At 56.0% G+C, this 24,226-nt stretch overlaps 2 protein-coding genes and 1 non-coding gene across 8 annotated transcripts; 1 reads left to right on the top strand and 2 right to left on the bottom strand.

Moving 5' to 3' along the window:
* Positions 1 to 1,217: 1,217 nt before the first annotated feature.
* LOC105469056 (solute carrier family 25 member 39) lies at positions 1,218 to 6,488 on the top strand. Of its 2 annotated transcripts, none has more exons than XM_011719645.3 (12): positions 1,218 to 1,370; positions 2,516 to 2,615; positions 2,749 to 2,808; positions 3,240 to 3,284; positions 3,564 to 3,673; positions 4,347 to 4,414; positions 4,556 to 4,680; positions 4,883 to 5,056; positions 5,383 to 5,492; positions 5,678 to 5,759; positions 5,838 to 5,918; positions 6,000 to 6,488. In XM_011719645.3, exons 2-12 carry the CDS (start codon positions 2,531 to 2,533, stop codon positions 6,113 to 6,115), a joined length of 1,056 nt encoding a protein of 351 aa, XP_011717947.1. In that variant the 5' UTR covers positions 1,218 to 1,370; positions 2,516 to 2,530; the 3' UTR covers positions 6,116 to 6,488. The 2 variants fall into 2 exon arrangements, with proteins under 2 accessions (XP_011717947.1, XP_011717929.1); XM_011719627.3 differs by having other exon boundaries at positions 3,540 to 3,673.
* Positions 6,489 to 7,458: 970 nt separating this feature from the next.
* On the bottom strand, positions 7,459 to 17,505 carry LOC105469071 (RUN domain containing 3A). Of its 5 annotated transcripts, none has more exons than XM_011719657.2 (11): positions 17,143 to 17,505; positions 13,410 to 13,525; positions 12,910 to 13,046; positions 12,659 to 12,744; positions 11,346 to 11,435; positions 11,161 to 11,241; positions 10,846 to 11,011; positions 10,546 to 10,703; positions 9,643 to 9,780; positions 9,440 to 9,546; positions 7,459 to 8,049 (listed from the first exon to the last, which is right to left on the bottom strand). In XM_011719657.2, the coding sequence occupies exons 1-11, from the start codon at positions 17,247 to 17,249 to the stop codon at positions 7,907 to 7,909; spliced, it is 1,329 nt and encodes a 442-aa protein (XP_011717959.1). In that variant the 5' UTR covers positions 17,250 to 17,505; the 3' UTR covers positions 7,459 to 7,906. The 5 variants fall into 5 exon arrangements, with proteins under 5 accessions (XP_011717959.1, XP_011717957.1, XP_011717961.1 ...); XM_011719655.2 differs by having other exon boundaries at positions 12,910 to 13,058; positions 17,143 to 17,504; XM_011719659.2 differs by having other exon boundaries at positions 12,910 to 13,043; positions 17,143 to 17,504.
* A 1,362-nt stretch (positions 17,506 to 18,867) lies between these two features.
* Positions 18,868 to 18,972, bottom strand: LOC112424620 (U6 spliceosomal RNA). Its single transcript, XR_003015407.1, has one exon. It is a non-coding gene; the product is annotated as a U6 spliceosomal RNA (small nuclear RNA).
* Between the last annotated feature and the right edge of the window lie 5,254 nt (positions 18,973 to 24,226).

Genomic DNA, 24,226 nt, shown 5'->3' with positions numbered 1-24,226 from the left:
ACGGGGTTTCACCATATTGGCCAGACTGGTCTCGAACTCCTGACTTCAAGTGATCCGCCCGCCTCGGCGTCCTAAAGTGCTGGATTACAGGCGTGAGCCACCGCGCTCGGCTTGGGGTTGGGGTAATCTATTTCAACAATAACCTACTGCAAAGAGTTTTGAGACTCAGAAGAAATCACGATACGAGAGCAACCAACAGCAAAACGTCGGTGTCCTCCCGCCCTCAGTGCGCATTCCCTTCCCGCGCGGGAGTCATTCTGGGCCTTAGGCGGGGTTGTGATTTGCTCAAGGTCACGCGGAAGTGGGATGTGGCTCCCCATGGCTTTCCCGGCTCCCCCGGCCTGCTCTCGTCCCAGCCCGCCCGGCCCGGGCTGTAGCTCGGCTCACCCAGCGGCGGACACCCGCGCGGGGCCCTGTGGTTTACAAAGCGTTTTGCAGTTGCAGGCCTGTTCCGTAACCTGCAAAATGGGGGCGATGCTAAGGCCGGCGAGAGAAGTCGTCGAGAAGTTTTCAAGTCTCGGCAGGGAGCCCGGCAAGTAACTTTGCCGTTATTGTGCGGTCTCTCGGCGATCTCGAATAACTCATTCTCACTGCCGCCGCCACGCACCTGAGGACCCCGAGGAAGGGGGCCAGTGCATCACCCTCGCCGTCCGGAAGGCGCTGGGGCTCCCAGTGCCGCGCGCGGCCAGGGCGGGGCTGGTGCAAATGCGCTGTTAAGGACGGCGCGGCGACTCACGCCTGGAATCCCAGCACTTTCAGAGACCGAGGTGGGCGGATCGCTTGAGCCCAGGAGTTCCAGACTAGCCTGGGCAACCTAGGGAGACAAAAATAAAAATAACAAACAAGCCGGGCGTGGCGGCGCGCTCTTGTTGTCCCAGCTACTCGGGAGGCTGAGGCGGGAGGATCGCTTGAGCTCGGGAGGTCGAGGCTGCAGTGAGCCTAGATCGCGCCACTGCCCTCCAACCTGGGCGACAGAGCGAGGCTGAAAAAGATGCTGTCTAAAAAAAGATGCTGGAAGTGCCTGCTGCTGCCAGGTTTTAGCGCGACGTGGAGACCGCGACGTTGGCCTGCAGGTCTTAGCGCTAGACAGGCTTGGAACCTGCCCGCGCGGCCCCGGCAAGGGGGCGGGACAGCCGCAGGTCACGGCGGAGACGCGAGTGGGCGGAGCCGGAGACACTCCGGGTTTGCGGATGGTCGGCCCGCGTCGGGCGGGGCCTCGCGCAGCGGTGTGGGGGCGGGGCCCACTTGGCTTCTTTCGGCGTTGGCCCGGGTGCTCGGCGAGGGCGCGCGGACCCCGCACTGGCGCCGGAGCCGGTATGGGCCCGCCCGGCCCTGGGCTCCGAGCCGCACGAGGACCAGCCTAGAGCCAGGTAGGCGGTGCTGGGCCAGGGCTGGGGACGGAGACAGAAGCGGGGGTCTCCGGGCGGCCGTGCGAGCCAGGGCCGGTGCTGGGGCGGTCGGGCTGGCGTGGTCCTCCTCACCTGGCGGCTCTGCGCGCTCCGGTGCCGGGAGTGTAGCCGAGCGTCGGGGAGAGATCCTGGCTCTACGTCCCTACTTCCCGCTCTCTCGGCTGCGCCCCGGGCCTGTATTTTGGGGCGGGAGGCCAGAGACTGCTCTTTCTCTACGGGCCCCAGGTCTGGCCCGTTCGGCCGTGCGGGGAGGGCCGGGCATCCCAGCCCGCAGTCCCGAGGAGGCGACGGGCCCTTTGTGGTCACTAGATCTGTTTACGCGTCACCCTCGGTGCCCGGCCGTTCCTCCACGCCCGGTAACTTGGGCTCGCAGGTGCCCGCCCGGGGCCTTGGTGCTGGAGTGGGGGCTGCAGGGGCAACACAGGTACTCTGATTTGGGGGCCACGAGGGCCAAACCCGCGCCTGCACGTAGGAGGTGCGCAGTGGACACGTGCGAGGTAGACGAGGGAACGGCCCTGGCCCCATTGCAATCGAGAGATAGGTCTGGCACCCCAGCTTCCTTCGGAGCCACTCCTGAGTGACCTTGGGCAGGCCACCTCGTCTCCCCAAGCCTTAGTTTTCCCCGGCGGAGTGGGGCGGACAGTCCCTGCTTTAGAGGTCATTGCCAGGGTTGTTGAGGCAACTGATGTTTCAAGGGCGGTGGGTAAGGGATTAAAGTCTCATAGCAGGCCGGGCGCGGTGGCACCCGCCTGTAATTCCAGTGCTTGGGGAAGCCTAGGCGGGCGGATCACGAGGTCAGAAGATTGAGACCATCTTGGCCAACATGGTAAAACTCCGTCTCTACTAAAAATACAAAAATTAGCTAGGCGAGGTGGTGCGAGCTTGTAGTTCCAGCTACTTTGGAGGCTGAGGCGAGAGAATAGCATGAACGGGGGTTGGTGGGAGGTGGGTGTGGAGGTTGCAGTGAGCCGAGGTGGTGCCACTGCACTCTAGCCTGGCGACAGTGTGCAGAGCGAGACTCCGTCTCAAAGAAAAAGTCTCGCAGTGGCCCTGCCTCCTTTCCTGCCATCCCTGGAATTTTGCTCCATTTGAGGTTTGGTTTTCAGGACTGAAGCTTCAAGATGGCTGAGCAAGACCTTGGGGGTATCAGCTCCCTCCAGCAAATGGTGGCCTCAGGCGCTGGGGCTGTGGTCACCTCCCTCTTCAGTAAGACCTTGGGAGGTGGGGTGGGGGCAGGTGGGGATGGGGCAGACCAGAGATTGGAGGCTGTGTGGTCTTGGGGGAGGAGTCCTAGGGGTGGGGTCCTGAAAGGAGCCCTCAGACCCACTTCCTCCCCCAGTGACACCCCTGGACGTGGTGAAGGTTCGTCTGCAGTCTCAGCGGCCCTCCATGGCCAGCGGTGAGTACCTGACCTGGAGCTAGTGAGGGGTGGTGCCTGGGCAAAAGAAAGATCTCCCAGAGGCCAGCCGTGGTTTCTCACACCTGTAATCCCAGCGCTTTGGGAGGCTGAGGCGGGCGGATCACCTGAGGTCAGGAGTTCAAGACCAGCCTGGCCAACATGGTGAAACCCCCTCACTACTAAAACTACAAAAATTAGCTGGGCTTGGTGGCGGTCGCCTGTAGTCCCAGCCACTCGGGAGGCTAAGGCAGGAGAATCGCTTGAACCCGGGAGGTGGAAGTTGCAGTGAGCTGAGATTGTGCAACTATGCTCCAGGGTGGGCGACAGAGCAAGACTGTATCTCAAAAAATAAAATAAAAAGATCTTCCAGAGATGGGGTCCCTGGGGCGGGTGGGGGCTCTCCTGACTTGAGGGGCTGCCTTGTATTTTAGAGCTGACGCCTTCCTCCAGACTGTGGAGCCTCTCCTATACCAAATGTGAGTGCCCCAAGCCACAGGGAGCCTGGGAGGGTGCAAGGGGGAGAGAGTCCTTGTCCCTGTCCCCAGGGCACCAGTGGACTCCACAGCCATGGACTAGTGTATACTCCCAGGTCCCGCCAGCCAGTCCCATGACCTGCACCAGAACATCCACACAGGGACCTGGCCTTTACTGGCCTTCCAGGGATAGGGGCCCACTGCCTCCCTGCAAGGTTCTAGGGTCCTGTCATTATAACGTCCCTTGCCTTTCCCCAGTGCCCTCCTCTCTCCAATCCACAGGGAAGTGCCTCCTGTACTGCAATGGTGTCCTGGAGCCCCTGTACCTGTGCCCAAATGGTGCCCGCTGTGCCACCTGGTTTCAAGACCCTACCCGTTTCACTGGCACCATGGTGAGGAGCAACTGGGTCCATAGGGATTCGCCAGTGTCTGTGAGGAGTTGGGTCTGGCTGGGCAGCAGCCCCAGGAAAGAAGGGGTTGGGCAAGGCACGCAGAGGTAGCCAGTTCAGTCAGAAAGTGCTTCCGGAGAAGGCAGTATCTCTTTGAGGTGTTGTTTTCTTTTTAGATGGAGTCTGGCTCTGTCACCCAGGCTGGAGTGCGGTGGCGTGATCTCAGCTCACTGCAACCTCCACCTCTTGGGTTCAAGTGATTCTTCTGCCTCAGCCTCCCAAATAGCTGGGATTACAGGCGTGCATCAGCACCTGCCGCTAATGTTTGTATTTTTAGTAGACGCTAATTTTTGTATTTTTAGTAGAGACGGGGTTTTGCCACGTTGGCCAGGCTGGTCTTGAACTCCTGCCTCAAGTGATTTATCCGCCTTGGCCTCCCAAAGTGCTGGCTGGGATTATAGGTGTGAGCCACTGTGCCTGGCCTCCATGAGGTTTTTGAAGGGTGACCAGGTGTCCACCTGGACCCAACTGGGGTATTGCACGTGTAGAGGCAGGGAGGCTTAAGGGCTGTGGGCAGAGGCTGAGGGCGTCAGGCAAAGGCCCAGCCTAGGCCAGCCCCATCACAGACCTCACTTGTGTCCCTCCTCTTCCCCTGGGCTGGTGCCTGCTTGGCCAGGACGCCTTCGTGAAGATCGTGAGGCATGAGGGCACCAGGACCCTCTGGAGCGGCCTCCCCGCCACCCTGTGAGTAGCCGGGTCCTGCACCCCTCTTCTCTGGTGCCTCCTGACCCCTTGCACCCTATTGAATGGCTAGGTGGGACAGGTGATGCTTTAAAAGTTTGGGTCCTTTTGGGAGTCCCAGCTAACCTCTCTCCGTATCTCCAGGGTGATGACTGTGCCAGCTACCGCCATCTACTTCACTGCCTACGACCAACTCAAGGCCTTCCTATGTGGTCGAGCCCTGACCTCTGACCTCTACGCACCCATGGTGGCTGGCGCTCTGGCCCGCTGTGAGCATAGTCTTGGGCCGTTGACCTCCCTCTGTCCCCAGCTCTGCCCAAGCCCAGTCAGTCCCAGCTCCCAGCCCCAACCTCTGCCAGCCTGGGGGTGCGGGGGATGTTCTAGGTCCCTAGACCTGGGGCAGGAGTTACATGATGCCATGTAAGACCTGTGACCTGACTTTTCCACACTGTCACCCCAATCCCCGCACAGTGGGCACCGTGACTGTGGTCAGCCCCCTGGAGCTTATGCGGACAAAGCTGCAGGCTCGGCATGTGTCGTACCGGGAGCTGGGTGCCTGTGTTCGAGCTGCGGTGGCTCAGGGTGGCTGGCGCTCACTGTGGCTGGGCTGGGGCCCCACTGCCCTTCGAGATGTGCCCTTCTCAGGTAGGCACCTGGGCTGTAGGGGGTGGATGAGGGAACCCTGGGGTGATACACAAAGGGTCTACGGCCAACTCCCAGCTTTGTAACTAGTAACCACGAAGTTACTTAGCTTTTCTGAGCCATGGGTTTCTCAGCTGTGAAATGGGTGTAGCAGGTAGAGTTTTTGCCCAGGCTGTCAGGAGATTAATTCCTACAGAGAGCCTGCTTCCGAGCCTGCATGTAGCAGAGAACACTCACAGCTGGGAGGGAGTGGTGGCAGTGAAAGATGGAAGGTCTGGGACTACCTCCTTGCCCTCCCCATCTCTAATCAGTGCATCCCCCTCCCCAAGCCCTGTACTGGTTCAACTATGAGCTAGTGAAGAGCTGGCTGAATGGACTCAGGCCGAAGGACCAGACTTCTGTGGGCATGAGCTTTGTGGCTGGTGGCATCTCAGGGACGGTGAGTGGACTGGGCTGGAGGTGAGGCCAGTGGAGGTCTCCCTCGGGGGGGCCTGAGGGTTTTTGGAGATGCCCAGAAGCAGACCCCATGAGGCCTTTGTCCCTCCCAGCCGCAAGAGCCATCTGGGAGGAAGGGCTGGGGGTCCTGGAAGTGGAGCTGAGCCCTGTCCCTGCCCGCCCCACCAGGTGGCTGCAGTGCTGACTCTACCCTTTGATGTGGTGAAGACCCAACGCCAGGTCGCGCTGGGAGCAATGGAGGCTGTGAGAGGTGAGGGCCCAGACGGGTGTAGCAGGGGACAGGCAGGGTCCTGAATGGGGCCTCACTGAGCTGGCGTCGCGTTTGCAGTGAGCCCCCTGCATGTGAGCTCCACCTGGCTGCTGCTGCGGAGGATCCGCGCCGAGTCTGGCACCAAGGGACTCTTTGCAGGTCAGTGTGTGGGTGTTGGGGTTGGGCGCAGGGCGGGGCCTGCGATCCTGACCCCTGACCCAGGCCTCCTTTCCACTGCAGGCTTCCTTCCTCGGATCATCAAGGCTGCCCCCTCCTGCGCCATCATGATCAGCACCTACGAGTTTGGCAAAAGCTTCTTCCAGAGGCTGAACCAGGACCGGCTTCTGGGCAGCTGAAAGGGGCATGGAGGCAAGGACCCCGTCTCTCCCATGGATGGGGAGAGGGCAGGAGGATACCCAGCCAAGTGCCTTTTTCTCAGCACTGAGGGAGGGGGCTTGTTTCCCTTCCCTGCTAGCGACAAGCTCCAGGGCAGGGCTGTCCCTCTGGGCGGCCCAGCCCTTCCTCAGACGCAACTTCTTCCTGCTGCTCCAATCGTGGGGATCATCACTTTCCCACCCCCCAAGTTCAAGACCAAATCTTCCAGCTGCCCCCTTCATGTTGCCCTGTGTTTGCTGTAGCTGGGCCTGTCTCCGGAAACTGAGAAACCCTCAGCCTGGCATAGTCTCCCTGACCCCTGTTCATTCCTTAAGTGTAAAGATGATGAACTTCTGCCTGGCGCCTGTCCTTTTGGGGCCTGGGGTGGCTGGGAGGGAGGATTGGGAGGGACCCTGGTGCTCGTTTGGCTGCCCAGGGTGGCACCCATAAAGAGGACCTCTCCAGCTTGGTGAGAGTCAGTCGGGGTGAGGACCTAGAGTGTGAGGGACCACAAGTAGATATTCTGATGGTGAGGTCCCTTTGGGGACTACCCCCATGTTAGGGTTAGAATAGGGGATGGTAGGAGCCGGGCATGGTGGCTCATGCCTGTAATCCCAGTGCTTTGGGAGGCCAAGGCGGGTGGATCACAAGGGCAAGAGATCAAGACCATCCTGGCTAACACGGTGAAACCTTGTCTCTACTAAAAATACAGAAGTTAGCTGGGCATGGTGGCGGGCGCCTGTCAAGTCCCAGCTACTCGGAAGGCTGGGGCAGGAGAATCCCTTTAACCCGGAAAGCGGAGTTTGCAGTGAGCCGAAATGGCACCCCTGCACTCCAGCCTGGCAACAGAGCGAGACTCCATCTCAAAAAAAAAAAAAAAAAAAAATTGGGGATGGTAACATCTCTCCTTAAGGGCACACTTAAGTGACAGCAGAGGAGTGAGGGCTGCTTAACTGCCAGGCTCTGGCCTAAGAGGAGTCTGCAACTTTGGGCTAAAGCACCATTGCTGAGGCCAGCACAGGGCACTGGCCCCACCAGGGTGTGCCTCCATCCTGCCCCCGGCGTGCTCGGCCTCCTCAGCCTGGGATTGAGCGAATTCTTAAAGGCTGTTGGGTTGGAGGGCACTTGCATGTCTTGGGCCTGCCCTGGGCAGACCTAATATTTTGGGCACTTAACACAGAAGCTACCCACTCCCTGAGTGCTGGCCTGCCTGTCCCTACAGGGCACATGCTAGTGCTGCCTGACCTTGGTCACGGGCCAGGCACTGACTACTTCAGACCTCAGGACGGGGCCCTTCCCCAGCCCCCCACATACAAGGCTGCCCTGAGTCCTCTGGTTTTTATTTGCCTGATCGCCCGCAGAGCTCCTGCCCTGGGGGCTGAGGAAGGAGTGACTCCAGGGCATACACAGGGACAGATGGACAGGCTAGACACTGGGAGGTGGGGGTGTGGAAACTGGGCCACCAGCTCCTGAGGGGGAAGGGGAGATGAGTGAGGGAGTGCCAGGGTCACCAGAAGAATGGAGCAGGCTTCCCCAGGGGTCCCTGCGGCTTGGGCACCCCTGCCTCCTGGCTCAGCCTGCTTTCCTCCGCAGCCCGTGCTGCCACAGGCAAGGAAGCTAAGGTGAGTAGAGGGGATCTTCCCCGAGAGAACCCTGGCTTGGTGGGCAGCGTTCTCTGCAAGGGTAGCCTGGACTGGGGGACTCTTGTTGAAGAAGGGTGGCAGGTGTCCATGGCCCCTGGCAGGTGGGGCTAGCACTGCCCATGCCGTTCCTCAGCTGGGGCTCAGTGCCGGGCTGCCCTCGGGACTGTCGCTCACCAGGCACTCGTTGGATTTGAAGCTCGCCAGGGACTTGCAGCTGGGAATGGAGGCCAGGGAGCCGCAGAGGCCCAGCATGGAGGGCGTGGGGTCCTTCCCTGGGGAGAGAGGGCGGGTGAGGCCGGGCAACCAGTCTGCATGTGTGGGAGTTGGTAGAGGGGTGGGCAGTGAAAGGGCAGCCCTCAAGTCACCCCCCAGGGGACCTTGATATATTCCAGAGCATTTGCCATTTTCAGTTAAACTTTGGTTAAGCACCTGCCTGTGCCAGGCACGGCGCTGGGGACACTGTATTGTAATCGTCAGTTGATGTCTCTGTCTCCCCCTGAGGGTCATCCTCTCTCTTTGTCCATTTATTAAATACACAGTGAGCACTCGCTCTGTTCCAAGCACTGGGGATACAGAGAATGGACAAGACACGGTCCCTGCCCTCATGGAGCTCACAGTCTGGTGGGGGAGACAGACACACAGACAATCACAAACAGTGTGATGGGGCTACATGGCCACAGCCTGCCTTGTCTCAAAGAAGGTCTAGGGTCATCCAATACAGTGTGGTTGCTTATAAAAAAGAAAAGACGGGTTATCCAGGCATAGGGAGAACTAGGATGGGAAAAACCAAGGTGAAGCCAGGGATGAGGTCAACACAAAGTGCATGCGTTGAAGTCCTGGGCATTCGCTCGAAGGGAGCCACTAATTTGGCTCTGAGCTTCCTGGCAGCCAAAGAGAAGGGGAAAACAATGGTCAGGCAAGTAGTTCACAGTGTGCATGAGATAAGAGCAAATTAGTCTGAGGAGTTCCTCTAGAGTTTGTGAGCCCCCTGAGGATGTCATGACACTAAAAAGCCACTAAGCCCTCACCACATGACAACACTGGTGATTATCAACATCCCCATTTTACAAAGAATGGACTCATGGAGATAAAGTGATTGACCAAGCTCACATGGTCAGAGGAAGCATAGCCAGGATTTATGTTGGGTTCTGCATATGCTGGGTTCTGACACCCCAAGTAAGCTCTCAATTGCTGTGCTAAGCCCTCAAAAAAGGCCGAGAGAGGCCGGGCACAGTGGCTCACGCCTGTAATCCCAGCACTTTGGGAGGCTGAGCCGGGTGAATCACTTGAGGTCAGGAGTTCGAGACCAGCCTGGCGAAACTCTGTCTCTACTAAAAATGCACCAATTAGCCACGCGTCTCTAAAAATACACAAATTAGCCACGTGTGGTGGCGGGAGCCTTTAATGGCAGCTACTCAGGAGGCTGAGGCAAGGGAATCCCTTGAACCCGGGAGGCGGAGGTTACAACGAGCTGAGATTGCACCACTGCACTCCAGCCTGGATGACAGAGTGAGACTCTGTCTCAAAAAAAAAAAAAAAAAAAAAGAAAAGAAAGGCTGAGAGAATGAAAGAGGCAATGGGCTAGGACCTGCCTCGAGGCCTCAGGGCCTTGCCTCAGCCCTTCCTGGAGGGGTACTGGGTGTTGGGGTTGGGGGAGCTCACCAATGGGACCCCAGGGCTCCTCGTCCCGTGTGCCCTCTCCCAGGCGCTGGGAGTCCGAGCTCAGACTGGCTTCAGCTGACAGGGGCTCCGTGCTCATGAAGCTGTGTCTGCGGCAGAGCGAGAGCTGGTGCACCGGTAGAGGAAGCCCTTCTTCCCCAGGACGACCCGCTCGCAGGCCCAAGCCGCACCCGGCTGGGGCTTACCTCCGGTAGAGCTTGGAGTTGCTGGCGCCCTCGGCCCCATTAAGCGTTCCCAGTGAGGGCCATTGGTTGACCAGGGGTGTAGTGAGCTCCTTGGAACCCTGGGCCAGAGGGGCGTGGTCACTGGGGATCAGACCTGTCCTGGGAGGGGGAGGAGGAGTCAGGCCTGGCTGGAAGTAGGAGAAGTGAGGAAGGAGATTCAGCAAGGGGATGAGGAAGGGGTCAGGAATGAAATCTGAGCGGCAAAAATGGGGATACGGTGTTGGGGTCAGTGGGCCAGATCCCGGGAAGAAGTGGAGGTGGTACTGGGGTGGAGGGGTGACTGGGAGTTGGAGGGAATGGTACAGTGTTGTAGGGGTCAGTTGGGGTGATGGGGGCTTCAGTGGAGAATAGTGTGGGAATCCCTGAAGGGTAAGGTCGTCTTGGGGATCCTGCCGCAAGATCAGGGTGATGGAAAGGCTTAGAGAAGAAGTGTTACAGGGATCGGCAGGGGTGAGGTCGGGGGTCACAGCGGGTGATGACGGTCAGTGAGCCTGTGGTGCAGGTGAGTGAGGTGATGAACGCTGGGAAGTGTGCAATCGTGTTGAAGGTTGAAGAGCAACACCCAAGGTCCTCGTGAGTGACGTGGGGTCCCTGCAGTAAGGTTGGATGGCCACTCTAGCTGAAGGGTAACTGAGGGTGAAGTGGGGCTCTGGCTGTTGGAGGTCACTGGATCTTATGCTGGGGACAATGTTAGAAGATCATTGTGGGCATCTCGGGGTGGGCTGGCTGGATCAGAGGGTTGATGCTGGAGAGTTGGGTGCTCGTGTCGGGTGATGTTAGAGTCGATGGAAGTGAAGATGGGGTTCGCCCGATGATGTGGTCGGGGCGGCCGGGGTCAGGGGTTAGGGCAGGCCATGCGCTCACAGCTGCTCCTGCAGCTCCAGGATCACGCCTTCCAGCTCCCTCTTCTCGCGCTGGTTCTGCGCCGCCGCCTCCTCCAGCTGCAGCTGCAGCCGCCGGTTCTCCGCCTCCAGGTCCTTCAACTGCGACTCGCGCAGACGCACCAGCTCCTCCAGGTAGCCCTGCGGGGCGCCGGCTCAGCCCGGGCGGCGGGGAAGACTTCCCGGCCGCGGCCCGCGGCCCCACCCCGCCCCGCCGCGCCCCAGGATGCCCGAATCCCCCGCGCCGGCCCGCCCGCCCCCCAGACCCGCTATCGTCGCGCACCTTCTGCGCGTAGACGATGCGGAACTTCTGCTCCATCTTGTGCCATTTGCTGTACCAGCTGTCTTCGTCGGTGACGAGCGGCAGGTACGGGTGCTCGGGCGAGTTGTCCTCGCTCGTGCTGCTCTCGGCGCTGTGCCGCTCCTCCTCGTCGGTCAGGTAGTCGTAGCTTGGGAGAGGGAGTAGTGGGCACGGCCGGTCCCGCCCCTCCCCACGCGCGTCTGCGCTGGCCGCCGAGGGCAGGGGGACCAGGATGTCCCCAGGATGTCCTGAGGACCCCCCCGTCTCCCGCCCCGCCGCAGTCATGGAGCCGCTCACCTCTGTGTAAACTTTAAGTAGGGCGTGTAATCGATGACCACGGGTGTCTTCCCGTCCAGGACTTCCCCCTTTAGACAGAAGCTGAGGCAGAGGAGCCACAGGGTTGGGGGTGGGTGTGAGGGGTTGGGGTAGGACATTTGTCGGGGAAACAGCCCCCTCCACCACTGCCCTCAGGCAGACCCCACCTGAAGTCGATGGCGCTCAGTCCGATCAGCATTCCGGTGAGGATGGTGGCTTCGTCCCGCAGCATGATGGCTCCAGAGTCGTAGAACCGTCTGTGGGGAGGCAGAGGGCCTGACAGTGCAGCAGGTCCCTGGAGCCCCTCCCCAGAGCTGCTGTTGTTGGCTTACTGCCACCCCATCCTGAAGGAAGGCCAATTCTCCTTCCTGATATGCACGCAGGCCTGGAGCCTCTCTCCCCCCTCAGCCTGGGGCTGGCACCTGTGGCCCCATCACCTAGAATGAGTGCTCCCTGAGCCGACTCCTCCCTCTGAGCTACCCCTTCCTCATCAAGTACTGGGTTACCCAGATCCTTCATATCAGGAAGCGAGTCTTAATCATTAGTGCTTGGTACACAGTAGGTGCGCAAAAACCGTGTTGACTTGAACCTGGAAATGTGTAGACTGAGGAATGGAATTCAGCAAAAACATCAGGCTGGCTGTGGCCAATTGGGATGCGTAGGTACACGCCCCCTGCCACACCCAGACAGTTTCAGATGCACCTGCCCACATAGGCACACTTCTCCTTGTAACCCCTTGCCTCAGGCACCCAACCTCCCTGTGAACCCACAGTGCAGGGGTTGAACTCCCCACATAAGGACTCTGTGTCCGTGAATAGCAAGTACAGAACTGCCGCTGTAGTTTGTAGAGCCAGAAGGGCTGTGTTGTAGGTCATGGAGCAAGCCAACACATGAGATGGTGCGTAGCTGAGGCTCATCCAGAGGTGTGCCAGGGTGGAGTGTGCTGGGCAATGATGTCGAATAATGGGCATTAGATTTGACTTGCAAGTGATGGTGGCAGTGGTAAAACTTTGTCCTGGGGCCGGGTGCGGTGGCTCATTCCTGTAATCCCAGCACTTCGGGAGGCCGAGGTGGGAGGATCACCTGAGGTTGGGAGTTTGAGACCAGCCTGACCAACATGGAGTAACTAAAAATACAAAATTAGCAGGGCGTGGTGGCGTATGCCTGTAATCCCAGCTACTCAGGAGGCTGAGGCAGGAGAATGGCTTGAACCCGGGAGGCAGAGGTTGCAGTGAGCTGGGATCGCACCATCGCACTCCAGCCTGGGCAACAAGAGTGAAACTCCTCCTCAAAAAAAAAAAAAAAGAGTTTGTCCTGGGACTGCAGGCCAGGCTGAAAGAGGGAAATCAGCCGTGCATGCTGGTGCTGGGACTTGTAGTCCAGGAACTGAAGGATGCTGCAGGAACTTAAGGATCAGCTGTGTTTGGGCAATGCAGGTGCACCCTGAGGCCTGTGGTCTGAGTTGCCTGGGAAGTCTGACCTGGTGGTCCGGGTGTCGCGCAGAGCCGTGGTGATGTATTCTGACATGCGCTTCTCCATCAGTGCCACCCGGATCCATGCCCGGCCCTGGAAATCACGTTCACTTTTACTTGCTGCCCCAGAGAGACTCATATGTCCAGCATCAGGTGTGGGCCCTTCTCCCCTGGGCTGTGGACAGGGGGTGAGGACCAAGAAACAGGCAGGCCCCCTGTGTCCAGAGCAGAGAGCAGTTGCTTGCTCCAGGCCCCTCACCTTGGCCCGGGCTGTGCTGATGTTCTCCATATTCTCGATGCTGCTCACACAGTTGTTGGGCACTTTGCTGCAGGCCAGCCGGATATAGTCCCAGAAGCCCCGCTGCCCGTCTGAGCTGAACCAGCTCACTGGACCTGCTGGGGCACAGGCTGAGCCAGGGCAGGGAGCGGACTCAGCAAGACCAGGGAGTTTGGAGAGGGTCCATGTAGTGAAGCACTCACATGCATAAGTATAAGCAGCCTCCTCCCACAAAGATCTGTGCATACACATGCATGTATGCAGTGGGCACCCCAGCATATAGCTTGCCCACTGATGGGGATTGTAGGCCAAAGGCGTCTCCCACTTCCCAGATCTGTACACAAGCTTCTGCGCATGGTCCAGGATGGGGGCCAGGGTCAATGAGGGGATTCAGAGTCCATGGAGTATATCAGAATGAGGTGGCTGGGAGCTAAAGGCTGGGAGTTGGGGAGGGACCACTGGAGGAGGGACCCTGGGCCCACCTTTGAAGCGGTGGCTGAGGATCTGCTCTAAAATGGCTGCAAAATTGACAAACTCCTCTGATGAGTCATCGATGGGCTCCGCTGTGTACTTCTCCAGCAGCGTTTTCACAGAGAACCTGGGTGGCAAGGTGGGGAGACAGGGCAGTGGGGTGTCAGGTGAGGAAACAGGCTGAGACAGGGAGCAACTGGCAGAGAAGAGGTCAGGAAGGGCATGGATGTGGTGGGGGGCAGAGGGAGCGGGGAGACAGGCAAGACTACAGTGACCATAGAGGTACCATGTCATGTGGAGTGAGAGGGTGGCAGGTGGGGAGGGAGGGTGACAGGTGGGAGACTGATTGACAAAGTGGGTGACAGGAGAGGTGACACCCAGAGAAAGGAAGCTTCGGGAACAAGGGGTGAGAGGGACTGAAAAAATAGGAAGATGAGGCGCCACAAGCCGGGGGCGGTCCCAGAGCCTGTTCCCCCAGACCACCCTTCAGGGTCTGTGTGTGCAAGGCTTGGGTCAACTAGGTGTTAGAAGCCGGTGTGTGCCCCACCCTGAGCTGTCTTCTGTGATTGCTGGAACAACCTTCAGTCCCTTTTGGGGATGGGGTCACCTGTACCAGGGCATGTGAGTTGGCACTGTGCACATGGAGTGTGGGCATGTGCAGGTGGCCAGGTGGGCTCCCAGCACACAGATACCCCCTTCCCCCTTTCCTTCCCGGCTTGGCCTCCCACACACCAGCTGCCCAGAACCAGGCAGTGCAGAGCTGGGCGGGGGTGGGGTGGGGAGGTGTGGGGTATGGGCCTGACACAGACACTGGGCAGGAGGGGGCATTGGCAGCAGATCCTTGGAAGGGGCTTGGGGGCCTAGCTTCTTAGGAGGAAGGGACCAAGGGAAACCTGTGGAGCTGAGGGACTGAAGCCATGCAGTGCCCCCTCTCCAATCCTGTCTACGCCTCAGGCTCCCTCTGCAGTCACTACCCCTGCAATCTCCCCCTGCCATCCCTGCAGTGAAGTGGGGCAGGGATGAGGACACAGTTCCTAACATCCCATGATTTCCCTGTTGTGGGTGGCAGAGCAGGGGCGGGGTGTCCAGGGATATGGGAGCTGCTTGGAAGTGTCCTTTTCTTCTTATATTTATCAAGCTCTATAATGTGCCAAGCACAGTACTTTGTCTGCACTACCTTATCCATGCTCAGCCCTGAAAGATAGGCCCTCTTATCACTCTCATCCCCATTTTACAGATAAAGAAATTGATGGTCCAAGAGGTTGACTGATCTGTTCAGAGCTACATGGCTTATGAGGAGTCAAGCAGGTATGTCTGATTCTGATTCTGAAGACTCTGCTCTTTCTGCTACATCTGTGGCCTCCTGGCAGCTATCGTGAAGACCTAGGCCTGGAGCAGCCCCTGCTCCACCGCCCTTTGTCCTCTACTCCACAAGTCTCCAGCCCTGGAGCACTGACCTCTGCGGCTCTCAGGCCAATTGCACAGCTGAGCCGTTGTCCCCCTTCCTTTTGAACTTAGAGTTGAACTTAGAGCCAGGTCAGTCTTGGGGTTGCACTAGAGGGAGGCAGCCTGCTGGATTCAAATCCTGTTTCCCTGTGACACTCATGTGGCCTTGGGCCCCTCTCTGAGTCCCCTCTTGCCAAATGCAAATGGGAACAATCGTACCTGCCTCATTACATTTTGGTTGAGAGCCCAGGAAGGGTTGGGAGATGGTAGGTGCCTAGGGCTGCTGGGCAGGGATGGTAAGGAGCGGGGCTGTGGCTGGGAAGGCTGGCCCTGCTGAAAGCAAGCCTGTGGTTGGGGCATTATCCCAGCTTCACTATGCCCACCCTCCTGCCAGCTTAATTTCTCCTGGTCATCTGGGTCAGACAATGATGGGGCCTGGACTGGGTTCAGCATGGCAACCATCTGGTATCTGTCCTCAGGGGTGCCGCAGAGGTGGTCATTGCCCCCGGGAGCCCCGTGGTGTGCTCTCTGATAGGAGATGCAGTGGCTGCTGCAGGTTACCATGGAGACAGCGAGGCCAGGGCCCAGGGGAGCCCACGGCCTGCTAAAGGGAGCTGTTCTGGGAGCTGGAGGCAAACCATGTGACAGTGATGAGGCAGCAGGGGCCTAGGGGTTACTAAGCCTTTGTCACATCACTGACCCCCCAAAACTCTATCCTTCCCTCCCAGTTCTAAGCCACCTTCAGCCCTTCAACTTCTTCTTCTCTGGCCTATGTCAAGGAGAGTTCCCTCATTCCCCCCACGTACTCAAGAGGCTCAGCTAACTTGGCAGGCAAGAGAAAAAAGAGGAACCTAGCAGGTAGAGAGCAGAGAGGGCCAGGAAGAACGTCATTAGGAAAGGGTTCTTTCTGTGTGCCAGACACTGAGCTAGGCACCTACATGGATGATGCCATTATCATTCTTTGGTATGACTGTGACATCTAAAATGAGGATGATGGGGCACCCAAGGCCCAGAGTGGTTAAGAGACCTCCTCAAGGTTGTGCAGCTAAAGCTGATGGAGTAAGAGCTTGAACCTCGGACCATCTGGCCCCAAAGACCGAAATCTTTGTTTTACAACACACTGGTAGGGGTTGGGGGGAATGAGGGTAGAGGCAGTGCCCTGCACTGTGGGCTGGGCCATTGCTACACTCTCTTCTTCCTTAACGTTCCAGGCATTTCTGCAGAGGTCTGATGTGCACAGCACTGTGCTGGGCACTAGGGATATGATGCTGGGAGACAGATGCAGTGTGGTTGGGTGTGTGCCCAGGAACCTGGAAGGAGCTATGGGAGCCAGGAGCCAGGGCATCAGGTGGGCACTAGTGGGCCTCAGGGTATCAGGTGGGCTTCAGCAGAGCTGAGGCCTACGTGGCAGGCAGGTGGGGCTGGCAAGGGAAGAGTGAGCCCTGTCCCCAGGAGCACCCTGCCCTGAGGGAGCAACACCTGATAGGCATGGGGGCCAGAGGAGGTTGCAGCTGACAGGGGATCCCAGCACCAGAGGAGAGTGCAGGTGTGGGCTGCAGGGGGAGTGGCTGAGCAGCTGGCCATGCCCTGGTTTTGGGACAGGGCAGGGAGGGTGAGTCACTGCAGGTTTGAAGTGGACAGGATCACTTCCTGGGCCCCACAATAGCGGAGAATCTTCCCAACCCAGCAACCGTTCACCCTCAGAGACCAGTGGCCGTGCCCTCCTGGTCTTCTCCCCTATAACCTGGAACCCAGGCTCTTGGTCCTTCCCACGTCTTGGGCGGTGCCCTCTCCCTTCCCTGGAGGGATTCATGGGTTCTGCCCCCATGCCCAGTTGACCCTGCCCATCCCTGCTCCAGAATCTGAGCATTGGAGAACCCCACCCCAGAGGGTCAGTTTGACATGGGTGCCAATGAGGGTATGCTTGGAGGGCATTCATCCCCCCATGGGGTCCCCTCTGCCCATCCCGCCCCACTCCCAGCAAGGGAGCCAGCCATCCCCACCTCCTTCCCCCTCACACAATGTCACTTCCTGGTTCTCACAGGAAGCTGCAGTACCAATTAAACACCCCTCACCCCTCAGGCCCAGGCCCCGGCATAGGCCACTTGGCCTAGAAGGGTAGGGACCAGACTGCAGCTCCCTCTCTGGGTTCTGGGCCTGGGAGGGACAGTGGACGCATTATTCTCGACTCTTTGCTCCCCTCCCTTTTCTCCGCGGCAGCGCTCCGTCCGGGTTTCCGCAGTCCACCCCAACCCCTCTCTCTGATCACCCCAGCCCCCGCCCGCCAGCGGTGCCCACCTGCATACGGTGATCAGGTTCTTACGCTCCACAGCCACGTTGCGAGAGGATGCTTTCTTGGAGGACAGCCCCAGAGCCATGGTGGTCTGGACAAAGCTCGCTTCCATCCAGATGTGCGGCCACTGCTGCCGCCGCCCGCTGCCCCCCACCCCACCCGGAGCCCCAAACCCGTCGCTGGATCACGGCTGGGCCCTCTGTCCGCCGCGGCCCCTCAACCCTTCCATGGCCATTCCCCTGCCTCTGCGCCTGGTGCCCGGCCCCCTCGCTCCCTCCCCTGGCAGCGATGCCAGAGCAAAACAAGGCCGGGGAGGGAGCTCTCCGAGGTGCTGAGCCGGGCCTCGTCAGCCCCTCCTCCAGCCGCCCGCCCCCCTCGGCCAGTGACGTCAGGGCCCTCGGGCCCCGCCCCCCAGCAGGCCGAGGACCAATCCGCAGAGGGTGCAGGGTCTGGGGGGAGGGGAAGAGCCGGGGCCCCAGGGAGGGCGGAGGGGGTTCCCGGGAGAAGCAGAGATTGGAAGGAGAAGCAGGGGGCCTGCCCTCCACCCCCACACTCTGGGCCCGAGACTCCTCGCTCCTCCCCGCCTCGAGTCTCTGGCTCCGACCTCTCTACTCCCTTGTTTCTGACCTGTGCTCCGTGGTGTCTCTGATCTCCCCCTGCCGCTGGGGGAAAGGAGGTCCTCACCTCCGTGACCCTCGTCCCCTCCCCGCCCCCTACCCGTTCAGCCCCGGCTTTCTCGGCGAGGTGGGGGCTGCGTGCAGGGAGCGCAGGTGGCTCCGGGCTGCTAACCCAGGAGGCTAAGGAGCAGCCCTAGAGACTGCATCTGCGTGTCTGTGCCTGGGCTGGACCCGCCTGCACCAGCCAGGCCGAGCCAACCTCTCCTGGGGTGGAGGATGGGACTCCAGACGAAGCCTAAGGGTCCAGCGCCTGGAACCACTTGGGACAGAGAGTGGGGAGCAGACTGGCAGCGAAGGGCCCTGGGCTCTGCGGAAGTTCCCAGCGGCAGAGCAGGCGCCTACAGTGGTGCCAAGGCAACCGGAGGGGGTGGTGGCCCACCCCCTCGCACCACCCCAGAGCCAGCTGGCCTAAGGTTAACCCCTTGGCTGCCGGCATTGCCGCATAGTGCCATCAACCCTCTCTGAATGGGGTCATTGATCTCGGGCAAGGCCAGGAGTGTCCTGTAAAACTGGTTGCAGTTTCTCCCTGGGGGTGGGGGAAAATGCAGGCATAGTCTGGTTTCCCCCCCTACCCCCCGCCCTTGGCCTCCTATTCCTCTCTCACATCCCTGCTCCCACCTGCCCTGTTCCTCTATTCAACCTGTTTCAGGATTTTCAGCAGGGGGGGTTCCCCTTCACCTGCTGGAATCCTCAACTCCCACATAAAGCCTTTCTGTGTTTATTAAAGGGCCTCTACCCAATTTCTCCATCTGCCCCTAGGAACATTCCTCCCAGGACTCACTCGTACCTATTCTCCAACTCTGCCTACCTGCTCAATTCACCTGATGCTCTGCCAGTGGATTGCTGATGTCTCTACATTGATTCAGATTTGCACCCACATCTGAAAATAATCAGCAGGAAGGGACCCTCTGTCACCACAAGTGGAGGAGGAGGAGACGAAAGAGCCTGGTTTTGACACCTGGAGACTGACTCCTAGCTCCTGATTCCTAGCATGAGATCTCACGTTTATGCAGCCTCAGCCTCAATTCTTGGCTTCTGGGACCTCTACCTTTTTTACTTTTTTTTTTTCAATTATTTTTTGCATGTCATCCTTGCACAGTGGCCATGCTAATCTTCTCTGTATCATTCCAATTTTTTAGCATATTAGCACATTCCAATTTTAGTATAACCTTGGTCTTTTCAGTCCCTCTTCCGTCATCTTGCTCTTGCCTCACGTGTAGAAGTCCCTCTTACCATTCTCCTGCCTCCAGATTGCCAGGGGCAATCATGATGGGGTTTTTTTGCTCTTTCTCCAAATGAGGGCATGTGATGTTCTTTTGGGGTTTATTTTGTTGTTGTTGTTGTTGTTGTTGTTTTTGAGACGGAGTCTCGCTCTGTCATTCTGGCCAGAGTGCAGTGGCACGATCTTGGCTCACTGCAACCTCCGCCTCCCAGGTTCAAGTGATTCTCCTGCCTCAGCCTCCCAAGTAGCTGGAATTACAGGCATGCACCACCATGCCCAGTTAATTTTTGTGTTTTTAGTGAAGACAGGGTTTCGCCACGTCGATCAGGCTGGTCTCAAACTCCTGACCTCAGTGATCCACCTGCCTTGGCCTCCCAAAGTACTGGGATTACAGGCATGAGCCACCACGCCCGGCCTATCTTAACCATTCTTAAGTGTACAATGGAGTAGTACTAAGTACATTCATAATTTTGTGCAGTCATCACCACCCTCCAACTTCTGAACTCTTCATTTTGAAAAACTGAAACTATCCATTAAACAATAATTCCCCATTCCCCACTCCCCTTACCCTTGGCAACTACTATTCTACTTTCTGGTTCTATGATTTTGATTACTCTAAGTACTTCATATAAGTGGAATCATATAGTGTTTATTTTTTATGTGACTGGCTTATTTCACTTAGCATAAAGTCCTTAAAGTTCATCCATGTTGCTGGGCATGGTGGCTCACACCTGTAATCCCAGTACTTTGGGAGGCCAAGGTGGGCAAATCACCCGAGGTCAGGAGTTCAAGACCAGCCTGGCCAAAGTGGTGAAACCCCATCTCTACTAAAAATACAAAAATTTGCCAGGCATGGTGGCACATGCTTGTAATCTCAGCTACTCAGGAGGCTGAGGCGGGAGAATTGCTTGAACCCAGGAGGTGAAGGTTGCAGTAAGCTGAGATTGCACCACTGCACCACTGCACTGCAGCCTGGGCAAGAGTGAAACTCTGTCTCAGAAAAAAAAAAAAAAAAAAAAAACAGAAAAAGAAAAAAATTCATCTATATTGTATGTAACACATTACAGAATTTCTCTGCTTTTAAAGGCAGATTAATATTCTTTTGTAGGAATATGCAACATTTTGCTTATTGCTATGGCTTGAACGTGTCCCCCAAAGTTCATGTGTTGGAAACTTTTTGTTTTGTTTTCTTTTTTTTTTTTTTGAAACGGAGTCTCGCTCTGTCGCCCAGGCTGGAGTACAGTGGCTTGGTCTTGGTTCACTGCATGCTCTGCCTTCCGGGTTCACACCATTCTCCTGCCTCAGCCTCCCAAGTAGCTGGGACTACAGGCGCCTGCCACCACGCCCAGCTAATTTTTTTTTGTATTTTTTAGTAGAGAGGGGGTTTCACCATGTTAGTCAGGATGGTCTTGATCTCCTGACCTCATGATCCGCCCGCCTCGGCCTCCCAAAGTGCTGGGATTACAGGTGTGAGCCACCGTGCCCGGCCTTTTTTTTATTTTTTATTTTTGAGACAAAGTCTTACTCTGTTGCCCAGGCTGGAGTGCAGTGGCATGATCTTGGCTCACTGCAGCTTCTGCCTCACAGATTGAAGTGATTCTTGTGCCTCAGCATCCCGAGTAACTGGGATTAGAGGCGCACACCACCACGCACGGCTAAATTTTGTATTTTTAGTAGAGATGGAGTTTTGCTGTGTTGGCCAGGCTGGTCTTGAACTCCTGGCCTCAAGCAATTCACCTACCTTGGCCTCCCAAAATGCTGTGATTACGACCATAAGTCTTCATGCCCAGCCTTCTTTCTTTTTGAGACAAGATCTCACTCTGTTGTCCAGGCTGGAGAGCAGTGGTGCAATCATAGCTCACTGCAGCTTCAACCTCCTAGGCTCAGTGATCCTCCCGCCTCAACCTCCCTAGCAGCTGGAACTACAGGTACCTGCTACCATGTCTGGCTAATTTTTATTTTTATTCGTTTATTATTTATTCATTTATTTTGTAGAGATGTAGTCTCACTATGTTGCCCAGGCTGGCCTTGAACTCTTGGGTACAAGCGATTCTCCCTCCTTAGCCTCCCAAAGTGTTGGGATTACAGATATGAGCTACCACACATGGGCATGTATAAGAAACTTAATCCCCAATTCACTGGTGTTGAAAAGTGGGACCTTCAAGAAATGATTAGATCACAAAAGGTCTACCCTCATGAACGGATTAATGCTGTTGTTTTGATAGCTGGTTCCTGATAAGAGGATGAGGATCAGGCCCCCTTCTCTCTCGCTCATGGTCTCTTGCCCTTCTGCCTACCACCATCAGATGATGCAGCAAGAAGGCCCTTGCCAGATGTGGGCCCCTCAATCTTGGACTTCCCAGCTAGCCTCCAGATCTGTAAGAGACAAATCTTTGTTCTTTATAAATTACCCAGTCTCACGTATTCTGTTAGAGCAGCACAAAGCAACTAAGACACTTATCCACTTATCCATTCATCCATCCTTGGACACTTGCATTGTTTCCACATGTTAGCAATTGTGAGTAATGCTGCTATGTACATGGGTGTACAAATAACTCTTTGAGACCTTGTTTTCAATTCTTTGGGGTATATACCCAGAAGTGGAATTGCTGGATTACATGGCAATTCTGTTTTTAATTTTTTGAGAAGCTGCCATCCTGTTTTCTGTATGGCTGCACCATTTTTCATTCCTGCCAACAGTGCACAAGGGTCCAATTTCTCTTTTTTTCTTTTTTTTTTTTTTTTTTTTTGAGACGGAGTCTCGCTGTCTCCCAAGGTGGAGTGCAGTGGCACAATCTTGGCTCACTGCAAGCTCCGCCTCCCGGGTTCACGGCATTCTCCTGCCTCAGCCTCCTGAGTAGCTGGGTCTACAGGCGCCCGCCACCACGCCCGGCTAAGTTTTTTTATTTTTAGTAGAGACAGTGTTTCACCATGTTAGCCAGGATGGTCTCGATCTCGATAGAAACAATGAGACTGGGCAACATGGCGAGACCCCATCTCTACAACAAATACAAAAATTAGCCAGGTATAGTGGTGTGCACCTGTAGTCCCCAGCTACTTGGAAGGCTGGTAGTGGATGCCTATAATCCCAGCTACTCAGGAGGCTGAGGTGGGAGAATCACTTGAATCCCAGGAGACAGAGGTTGCAGTGAGCCGAGATCGCACCACTGCACTCCAGTCTGGGCAACAGAGTGAGTCTCCATCTCAAAAAACAGAAAAAAGGAAATGATCCTTGAAAGTATACTCTTTCATTGTAGTTTTTATTTGCATTTTACTAATGATTAGTGATGTTGAGCACCTTTTCATGTGCTTATTGTCTTTTTTTCTTTCTTTTTTTTTTTTTTTTTTTTTTTGGAGAAATACCTATTCAAGTCCTTTGTTCATTTTTGGGTTGCTTAGTTTTTGTTGTTGGTGTTGAGTTTTAGGAGCTTTCTCTATATCCTGGATATCAATTCCTTATCAGATATATAACTTGCAAATATTTTCTCCCATTCTGTCAATTTCCTTTTGAATTTGTTGATATTGCTTCTTGATGCACAAAGTTCTTAAGTTTTCATCAAGGCTAATTTGTCTATTTTGTTGTTATTGTTGCCCCCGCCTTTGGTGTCAGATCCAAAAAAATTATTGCCAAATCCAATGTTGGAAAGCTTTTGCCATATGTTTTCTTCTATGAGTTTTAAAAGTTTAGGTCTTTTTTTTTTTTTTTTTTGAGACGGAGTCTCCCTCTGTCGCCCAGGCTGGAGTGCAGTGGCCGGATCTCAGCTCACTGCAAGCTCTGCCTCCCAGGTTTACGCCATTCTCCTGCCTCAGCCTCCCGAGTAGCTGGGACTACAGGCGCCCGCCACCTCGCCCGGCTAGTTTTTTGTATTTTTTAGTAGAGACGGGGTTTCACCGTGTTAGCCAAGATGGTCTCGATTTCCTGACCTCGTGATCCGCCCGTCTCGGCCTCCCAAAGTGCTGGGATTACAGGCTTGAGCCACCGCGCCTGGCCAAAAGTTTAGGTCTTGCATTTAGGTCTTTGATCCATTTTGAGTTAATTTTTGGATATAGTGTTAGGTAAGGGTTCAACTTTATTCTCCTACATGTGGATATCCGGTTTTCCCAGCATTATTTGTTTAAAAAACAAAAATCAAACAAACAAAAACCTGTCCTTTCCCCGTTAAATGGTCTTGGCATTCTTGTCAAAAATCAGGCTAGAGTGCAGTGTCATAATCTTGGCTCATTGCAACCTCTGCCTCCTAGGTTCAAGCAATTCTCTTGCCTCAGCCTCCCAAGTAGCTGAGATTACAGGTGTGCACCACCACATCCGGCTAATTTGTTTTATTTTTAGTAGAGATGGGGTTTCACCATGTTGGCCAGGCCGGTCTTGAACTCCTGACCTCAGGTGCTCCACCTGCCTCAGCCTCCCAACGTGCTGGGATTACAGGCCTGAGCCACTGCACCTGGCCTGATCAAGTTTAAGACTGCATTGCACCACAGCACTGCAACCTAGACAACAGAGCAAGACCCTATGTTAAAAATAAAAAAAAAAAATCATTTGATCATAGGCCAGGTGCGATGATACGTACTTGTAATCCCAGCTACTCAGGAGGGTGAGGTGGGAAGATCACTTGAGCCCAGGAATTCCCGTCCATCCTGGGTAACATAGCAAGACCATATCTCTAAAAAATTAAATAAATAAAAAATTTAAGAAATCACTTGCAGACCAGGCACAGTGGCTAATGCCTGTAATCCCAGCACTTTGAGAGGCTGAAGAGGGCGGATCTCTTGAACTCAGGAGTCCAAGACCAGCCTGGGCAACATGGTGAAACCCCATCTCTACCCAAAATACAAAAAATTAGGCAGGCATGGTTGCTTACACCTGTGGTCCCAGCTATTCAGGAGGCTGAGGTAGGAGGATTGCTTGAGTCCAGGAGGCAGAGATTGCAGTGAGCTGAAATTGTATCACTTTCCTCCAGCCTGGGTGATAGAGCAAGATGCCATCTCAAAAGAAAAGAAAAGAAAAGAAAAGAAAAGAAAAGAAAAGAAAGAAAGAAAGAAAGAAAGAAAGAAAGAAAGAAAGAAAGAAAGAAAGAAAGAAAGAAAGAAAGAAAGAAAGAAAGAAAAGGAAAGAAATCACTTGCTCGTGTGTGTGAGAGTTTACATCTGAGCCTCTGTTCTATTTCATTGGTCTATATGTCTGTCTTTATG

Source organism: Macaca nemestrina, chromosome 17 (genome assembly GCF_043159975.1).
Source record: "Macaca nemestrina isolate mMacNem1 chromosome 17, mMacNem.hap1, whole genome shotgun sequence".
In the NCBI taxonomy this organism is placed as follows: Eukaryota; Metazoa; Chordata; class Mammalia; order Primates; family Cercopithecidae; genus Macaca; species Macaca nemestrina.
The sequence above is the reverse complement of the archived record's forward strand: the minus strand, read 5'-3'. Positions and strand labels throughout refer to the sequence as shown.